The sequence below is a fragment of the Pezoporus occidentalis genome, unplaced genomic scaffold (genome assembly GCF_034315485.1).
Source record: "Pezoporus occidentalis ecotype Australia unplaced genomic scaffold, CSIRO_AGI_Poc_V1 ctg72, whole genome shotgun sequence".
NCBI classification, from domain to species: domain Eukaryota; kingdom Metazoa; phylum Chordata; class Aves; order Psittaciformes; family Psittacidae; genus Pezoporus; species Pezoporus occidentalis.
In genome coordinates, this window is record NW_026916072.1 from 1575088 (window position 1) to 1589180 (window position 14093).

The 14093-nt window shown below is 40.3% G+C and overlaps 1 protein-coding gene across 10 annotated transcripts in view; it reads right to left on the reverse strand.

The window, feature by feature from the left end:
* The window catches only part of MEGF11 (multiple EGF like domains 11), a 268163-nt gene that overhangs the window by 175239 nt on the left and 78831 nt on the right, over positions 1 to 14093 (reverse strand). For all 10 annotated transcript variants that reach the window (XM_062601762.1, XM_062601760.1, XM_062601766.1 and 7 more), the window contains one exon: positions 3607 to 3699. In XM_062601762.1, coding sequence (XP_062457746.1) covers positions 3607 to 3699 — 93 coding nt within the window. The remainder of the gene's footprint in view (positions 1 to 3606; positions 3700 to 14093) is intronic.

Below are 14093 nucleotides of genomic sequence, written 5' to 3' on the forward strand. Positions count from 1 at the left end.
GGGGCCTAAAGGCTTGCAGATACAGATGCCTGTTATCAAGACCCAGAAAAGGCCAGGTAACCACCAACAGTCAATTATATCCCTACCAGAACTTCAAGGCAGTACATCATACTGTTTGAAGTTAATTGTTTTGAAATAATTGGACAGGTGAGCAGATAAGTTCACACAGAGCATTTGCAATTTCCCTTTGTATTTAAAAAACACAACAGCGCAGACTGCACGGACAAAATGGGCACGATGTTATCAAAACAAGTTAAAAGGGAAGGGAAAAGGTATGGGTTTGGTATTTTTCTAAAAACTTCCTTTTAATTTCTAGTATCATTAAAACCTTGAAAACATTTTGTTTGGGAGCTTCTTTAGTTAATATCTCATTACTTCTCTTTTTATTGTTATGGTAATCAAGCCGTAATATATTGCAGCTTTATAGCATGAAATCAAGGCTAGGCCTGTGGGCATCGACAGATGTACCACAGCATGCTGTAAAACACAGGTACAGAGGCATGCAGAGCTGAATATGGCACAGGGCTTTTTTATAATTGTTTAGTAATTCATCTGAAGTTATTTTAACCTTGACAACAGCTGAACTCTAACATGTACCACGATCAGTCACTGGGAAGCTGCTCCTAATAGCAAGCCATGTTGTCTTACAAGCTGAGTTTTAGGAAAGCATGAAAGAACGTCTGAGAATGATTATTAAGGTGTTTGAATGCCTTACAGGCTGTAGTTGTAACTATTCACAACATTTAACTGAGTATATTCTAGCCAATGGAGAATGGTAGCACTGGGAAACTGTGTTTGACACCAGAATCTTGCCTCCCATTGGAAATCTGTGCTTGGGGGCAGAATGCAGACCCTCTCCTGGCAAATTACGCACCAAAAGTACAAGCATTTGCATCCGACTTCTGGTTTGGAAGTGACATGTGGACCTTGTGCTGGAGCTCTGTTTGTGGTTGAATTTCACCCATCAAACCAAATGGAAGTTATCTATATAACTTTTGGAAAGTTCTGATGGTCTCGTCTGCAGGGCATTGAAACACTACCTCAGAAAGAGTGAACGTCCCTAGATCTTTCCCAAATGACAGCAGAAAACCCCCAGTGTCAGGTCCACTTCTCAACACTGTTTTCAAGAGAGAACATTCAGGAAACAATTACAGCTCCTGGGAGATTTACTAAATTTAAAGGGAGTGTTTGGGCAAGCAATCACCTTCCCAGTACAAGAGTTTCAAACAGCCAACATTAAAAGCAGTATGCCTGAGACTTAATAAAATCACTGATACTGAGGAGCATCTCAGAGAGTTCTGTGGCCTCGGCGGGAGCCAGGTGGCATTTGGACAGCAATAGCTTCAGTTTACTCACAGCACAGCCCTACAGAACCTCTCAGAAACATCCAGCAACTGACATTTGTCACTGCAAACATGTAACCTTCATAGCAGGCACCCAGTATTAATGAAGGAATAGGAAAAACATAGGCACAGGTATTACATTGTTCCAGGAGAAGTGAAAAATGTTTTCAACATTATTACTGGATAACAGTAAGACACAACTCAATATGTGGATTATCAACATGTCTGAAAAACCTGGTTAACCTCAGTGAGGCAAAGGCTCTCAGCTTCTGTCCCAGAAATACTCAGAGTAACAACACACTGCATTCAGCTGATATCTGTTCTATCCCTTTTAATTTAAACTTAAATCTCCTAACATGAAGGAGGTCAGTCATCCAAATTTCTAGCAGGAAGCATAAAGGTGAGCAGCTCTCAGCTGCAGCAGAAGCCAGTTCTGTTAGCCATTCACACTTACGGGCATTCCATCAGACCGTGCTTGTCGAATCAGACCTTAGGACAAGCGTATGTGTTGCCCAGCATATAACAAATGGAATGGAAGACAATGGGCACTACAGTCCAGCAAACACACTAATTACATTAATAAAAATGAAAGCTTAAATTTTGAAGCTAATCCTGGGCTATCATTTATAAAAGTTAACAGGGCATATTTAATTTAGGAATTGGCTAACGCTTCTCTTGCCACTGCTGAAACCTCATAAATGAAATATACTGGATTGCTGCCCAGTGCAGAAATAAAAGTTATGAATAATGTTTCTATCTCAATCATTGTCAGGGCTTTAATATTCCTAATTACTTTAAAAAGCTAAATATTCAATACAGGAAAAACCTTCTTTTTCCTTTTATCTTCACTTCCAGGTTACTGCAATTTAATAAGAGTCACTGGGTAGTTTTAGTCCACGAGATCATTCTAAAGTTTCATATCTTATCCTTTCCTCTTCATATTTACCAAGAATGGAGTGCTGTTACTCTACCTGTGTATGTAAATGTATGCATCTCTATAGTATGTCCATGTTGTCAGAGCCTTTTTTTACTATTAGAATTTGTAACTTCTCTAAGTGCACTGTACAAATACCCACTGGCGCTTAGGTTAAATATATCCCTTACTAAAAATAACCAAAGGATAAAATGAATTCCTGAGATCCTACGCAATATTTTACAAGTTTTCTTTTTAAAAATATCATTATAGTCAGTATGTGATGCTGCCCAATTTTTCCCTTGTCTGCATTGTCAGGTAATCCCAAAAAGTTGCTTCAAACCCCAAAGGCTGCCCTTTCTTTCTGCCCTTCCTCCCTGCTTCCTCCCTATTGCCTTTTCTGCTCTGAGGAGAGCAAAGCTGAGGACAAGCCACCAATGACTTGACCAGACAAGAGCCTGTCCCATTGACTTGAGCCTCTGGAGGTGTTCATCCTCTGTCACATTTAAGTCCTATTCCCTTCTAATGCCTCCCTTTATAGATCCCTTTTGTTATCTTTTTGCCTGGTAATGATGCCTCTTTCTTAAGATCCCAATGAATTTTGGAGAAAGGGAAGAAGTAAAAGAGAAATGAAATGTTCATTCAGTAAATGACTCACAGCATCTTTCTTGATGCAGTTTTATTTACTTCCCTGACACACAGACAGACTTCATTTAACAAGTTTATTTCTGTTGTATCAATAAGGTGTTGGGCCTGTGTTGCACAACATCTCTGATGATTGCCCTGGGAAGAGCACTGCCTGCTTCATTTCAGCAGGAACTAACCACAGACTTAAACTTATCATTACCAATTAAGAGTTTGACATATACAGCTTCACCAGCTGAACGAATTGAAAGCCTCAAGTGTGAATTAATTTCCCAGCCAAAGGTGCCAAACTCCTACCTCTACCATTTCCCTAACTTCTGCAGTATGGATAATTTAAGTTATGGATTTCAAGTCAGAAGGGAGAATCTGGGCTGTGTGAAAAGTCAATGGCAAAACTCCCACTGCCTTCAACAGGACAAGGATTCTGTCTAGAGACAGTGCTTTCCAAACGACTCCAAGTACTCCACACAGTATTTAATGAAGAATGTGTTGTATTAAAGGTTTAAGAGAGCAAAAAGATCATAATAGAGCTATATTAACTGTATTGGTATCCTAATAACAGGAGTGAAAGCATTAAGAGCATCAACAGACAGACTTCATTTTTCCATTTAAAGTATCCGAGTTCTAAGGCTACTGTGTTATTTAAGGTCTTTTTCTTTCATAGCAGCATAAATCTCCACCACATGATTGTAAATCTTTACTCACCACTAGAGCAATCAGTACCTCCCCATCCTGGTTCACAGTGACAAGTGTCGGGAGAGACACATCTTCCATGCACACATTCCTCTGTGCAGAGTGCTGTTTGGAAGAAACAAAGCACAGCATTGTAAACATAGTAAGTGGTTGGTAACCGTACACTTAACTATGCCTCAGAGAGCAATCTTTTGTTTAAAAATATTAAACAAAGCAAACACACACAAAAGAATTACTTGCAAGATTTAATTAATACAAAGTGACCGAAATAAAATGTAGGTCTCTTGACAGCAATAACTCATCTGTCACTTCAGCACTTTGCAATGAAAACCTCTAAGACCAGAAATTACTTTGGTTGGCAGTTTTGCTTCATGATAAAATTTTTACCAAACTGACATTATTATTATATTACAGAATATCAGCTTCTTGTAGTGCACTCAAGTTGCTACTTTTCATAAGATAAAATGCAACTCAGTTTTGAAAGTATATTAAGATCCAAAATAGATTTGTAAGAAAATAGCTCAAGGAAAAGAAATAATTTCACCACACGATGCAGTAGCTGTAAGGACAGCCTTGTCTTTTCAAGGTCACCAGTCTTCCATAACTACAGTGCTCTGTATCTTATTTGTCCACTTTGGATTATTGAATGCTCAGTATCCTCAAGGTTCAGACTATGAAAAACTGGTTGGTTTTACTGTCTCCCTTGCCAGTTGCCTAGAGATATACACAGGAGAATCTTCTTTTCCTCTCCCTGAGTAGGAACAGCTCATAGTTTTAAGACTTCTCCTGTGCTGTTGCAATGTCTTAGTTTCCAGTTTATGCTGGTATGTCCATCACATACAAAAAAACCTGGACAATAACTACTTTAAAGGCTGAACTTTATTGCTTACTACCTTGTTTCCATTTTACCACTTAAGACATTACCAAAAACTCAGCATGTCAGTGATTCAAATTGGATGGTTAAATTGAAACATACAATTTCCATCTAGACTAATACGTATGAGTTATTAACAAATACGATGCAGTGGCAATGAGATCACCATATTGAAATTTATACACACAAATATAGATACCATACATCTTATTTCATATATAACCTATGTTTTTTACCCTGTGTTTTCATATTCAATGGGAAATAGGGTATTGTGCTTACTTAACCAGGAACTGGCTGAAGCCAGACTACAAAATTCTTACTCCAAGACAAAGATTAATTCATTCCTGTCTGAAATGAGGCCAGTAAAGCTGATTTGGGAAGTAGCTTTGTGTTGCTGTACTGAAAACACAGCTGAACTACCCAGTTAAAGCCTTCTGGAAGTTGCACTGGTTCCATATATGAAACACCCTCTTAGATCCAAGTCCCTCATATTCCACAATGTCTTGACCATTTGAACAATACCTCATGTATTTGACATTCTGTTTGGACTACCAGATCAGATCACATCTTGAATCCATGCTTATGCTGACATCAAAGCTGATGGAAACATTTTGCTGTCTATTCCAATTTTGGGTCATCACACCAACCCTCTGAGCTATCCATGATGTATTTAAATCCCATTTTAAATCACAAGCGAACTTTCAATAATCCTACGGGACAAATCTTCCTCCTTTTTATCCATCAAATCACATGAGATCAATGACCAGAATGTTGTCTCATTAGGACGACTCCAAGATCTTTCTAGATTAGTCATTTCCTTCCTAGGTTTGCTGCATGTCAAAAAGGCAATTTATTCTTATTTCATATCTTGTGTTTAGATAGTATTGCAGAGGGCATGAAATATTGATAACTAATTCTCTAGTCACTAATTGTTCTCATCTTTTAGGCATTTATTTTACTTGAGTTGGAGTTTCTGAAGATATGAGGCATCCTCATCTACAGCTGTAGGATGGAATTAAAGACAGGATATTCGATAAACAGGACTTTAAAGTAAAGAAATACACATCTTCATGCAAGCATTTTAAAAAGGCTGGTTATCCAGAACAAGTCCACATAAAGAACATCCACATACATTTAGGCTGTTATTAAAACTACAGCGTGCTAAAAGATACACAGCATGCTGGGGTATACTTTGAAAACTGTGCCCTCTATAGCTGTATCTGAGAATACAGTTCTCATTGATGTCACTTACAGACTAGTTTTACAAGAGGTATGGAGATCAGCACTGAGGTTTTTCTGTTGCCTGTGTGGACAATCATAACAATAACTCTTCCTACATGTAAAACGTGCAACTTGTTATACTTTTACCCAGGCCAGGTTCTCAGCTCAAGCCACAGGGCATAGTTTGTGAGCAAGAAGGTTGATGGTGACTGTTTCTTCGCTCTTCCAAGTAACAAAACTCCTGCTTATTACTGCTCTAGATATATTTGATTTAGCCACACAAACATATTACAACTTAACTATGATAACATAAATATGAAATATTAATAACTAATTAAACTAATAAAGTTAATTTAATCACCCAGCTCTGCACAGAAGTGCTGATGTCTGTAGCAGTGCTCCAACCCCTTGAGACATGTGCTATGGGAGACTTACAAGTAAGGCTCAAGATAGTATTCCTCATTCTAAAGCAATCATAGAATCACAGAATGGTTTCAGTTGGAAGCTTAAAGCTCAGCCAGTTCCAGTCTGGCCTTGAACACTGCCAGGGATGGGGAAGCCACAGCTTCTCTGGGCACCCTGTGCCAGCGCCTCAGCACCCTCACAGGGAAGAGCTTCTGCCTAAGAGCTCATCTAAATCAACCCACTTCAGTTTAAAGCCACTCCCCCGTGTCCTACGAGTGAACACACAAGTACTGTAGAGGACTGCATCTTTGGGTTTAGGTGCTTTAGGTGTTTTAAGTCCCACACAGCTTCAGATGACAACGTTCAATGTGCAATTAAGACTCAAGCACGGTAAAGACACTCCTTGGAACTGTGGGCTCTCTCATCTCTGTTTATTAGCTTGCTAAAAGCAAGGTAAAATAAAATAAGCAGCTATGAGCTCACTAGCAAACAGTCATTTAAAGTTGTGAAATTACACAGGACTAATCCTATCTGCCTGGTTCACAGAAATCCCCCCGTTTTAAAAGGGGATGCTCTGATATAACCCATTTTATCCAAAGAAACAAATAATCAGACTCCTGCACTGTCTGATTCCAGTCAGGCCTGTAAAGGTCCATATAAAGGTCGTATTAGGGTAGAACTCTGAAGTTTTACCATAGCAAATAAAATTGTGAATCTCCCCTATTAAAGGGAAGCCTTGCCTTGCTCTAATCTTTAGAGTTTAAATTAATTTTTCATTCTATTAACATTCAACATAATAGGATACAAAGGTCCCTAAGGCATTCTTCATAATATACTTTGTACAGTGGTTTGCAAATGATCTTACTAGTTAATGGAACTATAAAAATTACTTGCACATAAAGGTCAAGAAAAATAAAGATAAGTATATAGTTTCTGACACTGTCCTGTTCAACACTCAGCTAAAGGCCCCTGGAGTAAAGAAAACTTGTGCTAATGCAAGAATATAATTCCTCCCAGTATAATAAGCCCAAGCAATTCAACCTTTGGAATTCCAGACTTTTTATGTCTGCATTTTCCCTTGACCAGTTCTCTTGAAGAATCCAGCACCTCATTGATCAGTTTATAATTAGCATTCTTGGCATGAGTTGAAGATCAGTTTGTAGTTTGATGCAGGCTGGTAATAAAATGACCTACATCAAAGCCCTGCCAAAATGCCATCTTCGTAGGGATGCATTCAGCATGAATTATTTGGCCATACTCAAGGTTACACAGCAACTGCTCCTTAGCATGGAATACAGTCAACAAAAGTGCTGCAACGATTCATTTGATGCTTATCAATCCTTTTATAATTACAAACAGTGCTTTTTTTAAGTATAAGGTCAATCCTCAGGGAAACAGACCTAAAGATTAAACTCCTTTCACACCTGAAATGACTGCATAGATTTCTCTAACACTAGCACTTATTTTTTAATTGTTGTCTTGAAGCTGAATTTAGGTGCACTAAATGGGCTGTCTGTTTCTCTTATCTACAAAGGGACGAAATAGCCAGGATATTGCTGTTGAGGAGTACAGTGCTAGAGTGGAGCAGACTCTTCTGGAGAATACTTTCATTGCAGAGTTACTTCTGCTGAGGGGCACCAAAGTTGGATTCTCTCTGTTTTCCTTGGGGCTGCATTCCTCTGTATGGACCCAAACTAGAACTTTGCAGAGTTTACCCATGTTATCAACCCATTGCCTTCTTGTACTTCATTACACAATGTAACTAACACATGCCACAATTACCTTCTCAGCCTCTCTCCTAGAGGTAAAATGCATTTAGAAAAGAGTTTCATTCTATGGGAATAAGTACGGCCTGACGCCCGTGTGTTGTGCTTGCGATGGAATGTGGTGACATTTGCAGCAGTGAACCTGGAGGAGATCACACACAGCACATTACATCTCTTTCCGACTTCAGCTGGTGGGACTTTGTGGTGCTAGACAAGGAAAATATCTTGGAAATAAACAGCAGTACAAAGCCTAAAGGAAGGCAGCGTAGAAAGCAGGACACCAGCTTCATGAACTGCACTCATTCACAGCAGTGTGAGCTGCTGAAGAGGCGTGCTGGAGTGTTCCGTACTAGCTGGAGTTCCCTGGGCACCATGGGCTTTCTGCCCAGGGATTGTAATGCAGCCAGGAGGTGACAGAAAGCATAAAGAAATGTAGATACATTATAGTAATGGAAAACATAGCTAAATGAAGATACAGATGCTACTACGTGAGAGCATCTTACACAGAATGAATGGGTCTGTTGTGACTGCACACGTGGCACAAGGACATTGTCCCCAGGCTGCAAGTTCTTCCAAATACTTTTTCCTGCCATCCCTTAAGCAGTCTCTGCCTGTATTTCTTCACTAGACACTGATCTCACCCAAACTCTGATCAATATCATTTGTTTGCTGTGAGCCAAAGGTAGTCCTGTGTTTTTTTCTGTTATGTTGCTAGGATTCTAATTTCAGGTCACCTAATCAGTTTGTCCCATGGTTGTGTCATGGTGTAACTGAAATGAGGACAAGCTTGATAGTGTTGGACTATACAGAGCCAAAGCTTAATGGAAAAAGTGATGTTTTCCTTCATTATTTCATATGTGTCCCTGGAACAACTTGGGTCATTTTAGCACATTCCTCCAGTCCCCTGTGTTGCTTTTAGGGGAAAAAAAAAATGATTCTTTCAGGTGAACCACCAGTTATCTCATGTCCAGTGGTTTCAGATACTGCAGAGAGGTCACAGGAGATGAAAAAAGATGAAAAAGATGCTTGCCCCTTTTCCATTAGGAATCTGTTCACTCAGTGCCACTCTGGTATTTCCATCTTAATGTACTGGCCTAAATCCAGGTTGTGCTGAGTCTACAATACTGGCTTCATTAGATCTAAGCCTGGAGTCAGCTTTTGGCTAGATTTTCTTAGGAAAGGGGGAGTTGATAGTAGAAGAAAGATGACTACAGCTAAAGCACCCAGGTGGGTTTTCCTCATTCTTAGATTATTGCTTATTTGCTGAGCGGAAGATTCCCTCTCTAAATCACTGCCTTTCCATCAGGAATCACACTGATTAGATGGTTTCCTGGATAATTGTTCCAATGAAGTGGGATAATAGTTCTTTGCATTGCTTAATGTCTGATTCTATGGTCATCACTCAGGATACATCCATTAATTTATCACCTTGGATAGCACTTTAATGCATGGTTCAGCAACTTTAATTCATAAAGGTATTAAGAGATCTCAAAGCCTGCTAGCAACCCTTATTTTTCATCTCCTTCTTGGTACCTGATGAAAATAATAATAAAAAATACAAACCCAAGGAGGTCAGTGTGAGCAAAGGAAAGATGAGACTGATGCAGATCATGCAGCAGCCATGGATTGCAAGATCAGCTCCTTTTCCTGCAGATTTGGAATAAGAGGCTATGCATCTATGCAATCAAAACAGAATCAATGGTCTTTCTTGCCTGGGATGTGGGGAGTCTCTGACCACTGCCTTGGTGAGATATTGATCTGTGGAAGGTAGCAGCTAGGTTGTGTTATCCTCAGTCTTGACACCCTGCCAAAGCTTAGGGATTTGGCTATGCCAGAGATGACCTGTGAATGTCTGAGGTAAAAGGATTGAGGAGACACATTTTAAGGATTCATCTTCTCCCAGGAGCAGAATCTGACATACATTAGCGTCATCGTTGACAAAATATCAGTGAATTCCCACTTGAATCTGCCAGGAGGTGAAGATTTATTAATAAGCATCAAATCTAAGATCGTTTCAGCTCAGATTTCTAGTACAGTGTGGGGCTCTGATGAGTAATGTGAAGGTGAACACAGGGTCCCCCATCTTCTTGTCATGGCTGAGTGTCCCAGGCAGATGACATGGGCTAGTTTACAGGTCTTAGAACAATTCCAGCCAGACCTCAGTGTTTCAGACTCTCAGGTCTCACACAGGAGCAATGCTCAAGTTTCCTGATACTGAAGGAACTGGCACTGATGAGAATCTAGTTTAGTTTGTGTTGTGATCTATTGCCTGCTGTAGGTCTTACTGTAAGGAATGGCTTGGGAAACAGACTGTGCCAGGGGAAGGTCAAGGTAGAGGAGAAGCAGGCGCTTTTTCTACGTGCCCTCAGAAAAGCAAGACTGGTGAAGCACTTTTTGGAATTGCAGTCTGGTTAGTTCTGAGGAACAGCTGAGCTGGAGAGGCACGTCCCTGAGATGGGAATGGCATCGCATGAGTGACCATGAAATAGTGACAGTGACTGTAACAGAGGAGAAGGTTAGAGCCCTGTAAACAAAGAGGTTGATGGAGTCACACATTTAGCAGACTCTTCGTATCATTCTGATGCCCCATTGGCTTCATCTGCTCTTGCAGAGAGAGGGAAGGGGAGATAGTACTTACCATTTAATAATGTTTGAATGAGAGCTGAAAAGCAGCCTCCTAGTAGCAGCAAATGTCAGAAGAGCAGAACTGCAGTCAGGAAGCTGAACTGCTTTGTGTTTGGTTGTGTGAGTAACTGAAGAGCTCTGCAGCACTTCAAAAGTATGAAAAAGGGCCATTGGGAAGGCAGGACTCTGAGCAGTGAAGTGCATCTGCTCTGCAAAGTGGACAGGTTACAAGGTTGGGTAAAGCAGCACTGATCTGTTAGTCTGTAGATAAATTCTGCAACGCAGCTCTAGCAAGAGGAATGACTGCAAAGGCAGGAGGGATGTAAGTTCCAGAACTAGGCAAATTCTGCACTGAAGGCAAAGATCTGTTTCATGCCTGATTCCAATAGATTCGTGACCGGTGTCACATAGGAAAGGAAGACCTTAGACCAAGGTCAGAGACGACACACCACACATGGGTGTCTCTTGCTCATCCCCAGTGTTCCATAGGGATCATGAGATACAAGTACCCGGGCTTGCTCTGTGGGGTGAAGAGCGAAATTCCACTTTCAGGTGAAATCCTGATCACTATAAGGTAGTCACACTCCCAAATCACTTGCCATGGTTAAGGCTCAGTCTTTCTCACTGTCACTACAGAAAGTGAATCTGAGCCCACAGAGAACTCTTTGGAGATCAGCTAAATATTGATAGCGGTTGATCATTTAAGGCCTGCAACTGATGTTATGCATTTTCTGCCATTGCTTCAACTAGAAATAATCACTGCATTCTACCATGTTGAGAGGAAGGACTTCTGCTGAGATCAATTCTGCTGATCAATGTTCTAATACAATATTATTCTGTGGGATAATTTCAGCATTTAACTTTTTGTGGTAAACGATTTCCCATTGTCTCACTGCAGGGTTCACAACAATCATTATCACTAGTTCAAACTCTTAATGAGGTTAAGAGAGATCCTGAATCAGCAGAGCAGAATCTATGACCCAGGAAAGCTTTTCCCCTCCTGTGCCCTCTGTCTATTCCTTCCACTTTGGTAAATTGACCAACTCTTTGCAGCAATTTGTAGAAAATACATTTTCACTGGTTAATTTTCTACTGGAACTTGATTCATCCAACCAGCAAAGCTAATGATAATTCCTCTGCAAATTGTGCTTTATATTGCATCTTTAAAAACAACACTTCTATCTTTTCCTAAGTAATATAGAAATATTAACATCTACTTTTAGGCATTGTCTTTCACTCTATATATGATCTAGCAGACCTCACTCCACCAAAACTAAATGCAGTCAAATAGTGTTTGTCAGCAGGAAGGTACTGTTTTTTTTTGAGGACAGAAGAGGGAAGAAACAATTCTTCCTTGCCAAAAGCAGTGGAAGTATTCCACAATCATTCTGTTCTTTACTTTAGGGGAATTAGGTTTTGTTACTTGAAGGAAATTCTTTACAGGCTGGGGAATAATGGCTTTAATGGCCATTTTAATGGCTTTAAGGTGAAAGAGGGGAGATTGAGATGAGCTCTTAGGCAGAAGCTCTTCCCTGTGAAGGTGCTGAGGTGCTGGCACAGGGTGCCCAGAGCAGCTGTGGTTGCCCCATCCCTGGCAGTGTTCAAGGCCAGGTTGGACACAGGGGCTTGGAGCAAGCTGCTCTAGTGGAAGGGGTCCCTGCCCATGGCAGGGGGTTGGGACTGGCTGAGCTTTAAGGTCCCTTCCAATCCAAACCATTCTACAAGGAGAGCAGAAGCTCATAGCCAGGATCCCTGCCAGTATATGGAGAAGCAGCCAAACCTACAAGAAGAAGAGAAAACATAACCTGGTCTACCAAACCACCTGTAATGGCAGTTACTATCAAACAACACTCAACAGACTGCTGAAGCAATGACTGTTCTCCACTCAGGAGCATGGGTACCTTCATCTGCAATCTGTCCTCTCCAGGAGTTGTGCTGGAATGGAAAGTGAGCTGCCAGTTGGAAAGTACAAAATCAGAAACTAGCTAAAAGTGAGAAGTCAGAAATAAGCAAACATTTCCATCATAGAAAGACTGGAGGAACGTACAGCTGAGGAAGATGAGGAAGGCAAGACTCTCAGAGGTGCTAGAGCAGACAGTGAAAGACATGAGTCTAAACAGCACCGTAAAATAACCAAGTTATCTTGCCCGTTTCTCTGGAATCACCACCCCAGAAGTACACTACTTGCATATTTAGCTACAGGTTACCTCCCCTCAGGGCATTAAGTGAATTTCTTTGTGTACAAATTCCATATTGCCGTTCCTGAGACATATTTCTTACAGGATTTGGTAGCATTGCTACATGCCCATAGATCTCCGATTACTGACTTGCGGGTCTCATGCCAAGAGCGTTCTATTTTCTGTCAGTAAATGACACAGCTCCACTGCTGATTGATTTTCATAGGCAGAGACTATGTGCTATGTATCAGAGTGAGGATGGGAGTGCCTCAAAAATGTTCCTAAAAGATCATAAGTAGATAGACAAAGACATCTGGCCTGCATGATACTTCTGGCTATCTTTGCTGAGTGATGCAACACCTAATAAAACTAAATTACTCTGATTCTCCCAGATAAATTTTAGTCCTGTAGCACATTGAATAAACTATTGATTTTTTCAAACAAACTCTTTCTTCATTCTTATTCCAAATTTCATCGAGCCAATCTAACAATAATCCTTTCTTTGTTTCTCCCCAAAATAGGATGAATATGGACACATTTCTAAAGGCAAGCCCATCATCAAGGCCAGGCTATTAGATGGCATGGGTCCCAGAGGGCCAGTGCTTTTCAGACTGCATTGAAGATCAAGCCACACACTCCAAATGAAGGTCACCCTGATGAAATCAGGGATAGGAGTACAGTCTGTTTGAAGATCATGTTATGAATAAGCTACACTAACAGTACTGGGGATGGAATATTTAAACGCAGACACTTTTGACTTGTCCCACATTTCAAAAGGAACCATAGTGATGTCTTCCAGAGCAACTTAGGGAAAAGAACTGCAAAAAAGACCTCAGGAAACAAATTGTTGTGTAATTATAGGGGCTGATTTTCATCCCAAAACACTAGTCTAAACTCTTCTGTACCCAGCTCTAGACTGCAGATTGGCTGATTTAGGATCAACTCCAATTCCTTAGTAATGTCTAAGTGCCTAGAGAACCTTTCTACTAATGATACAAGGTAAAGTGTACTTCTCAATTTCTGTGATTCACACTGTTGCCTGAAAATAGAAGAATGGATCTGGGAATAAAAACTTCTACCTACATTATCAGAAGCTGCTGAAGATGTCTACCCTTTACGAGAAGGTAAATATTACATAACATTTGCATAAACACAACTATTATACAGTATTTGGTGGGAAAAAAAGATCATTTTGGATACCTTTAATAATGCTTTTAAAAGAAATTCTATTTAAATTGTAGATTCTCCTAACCCATGGCACCTGTCAATGCAGCTGTAGTGATATCAGATCCTAAAATAGTACCAGTGACTTACTTCAGCAGAGCTTGGATATTGCACTACACTGCTGTAACAAAAAGCCTCCTTTTGTTGCTTGTTATACTGAATACCCAGTTTAACGTCTTTACAAATTTGCTTATAATGTGTTCCACA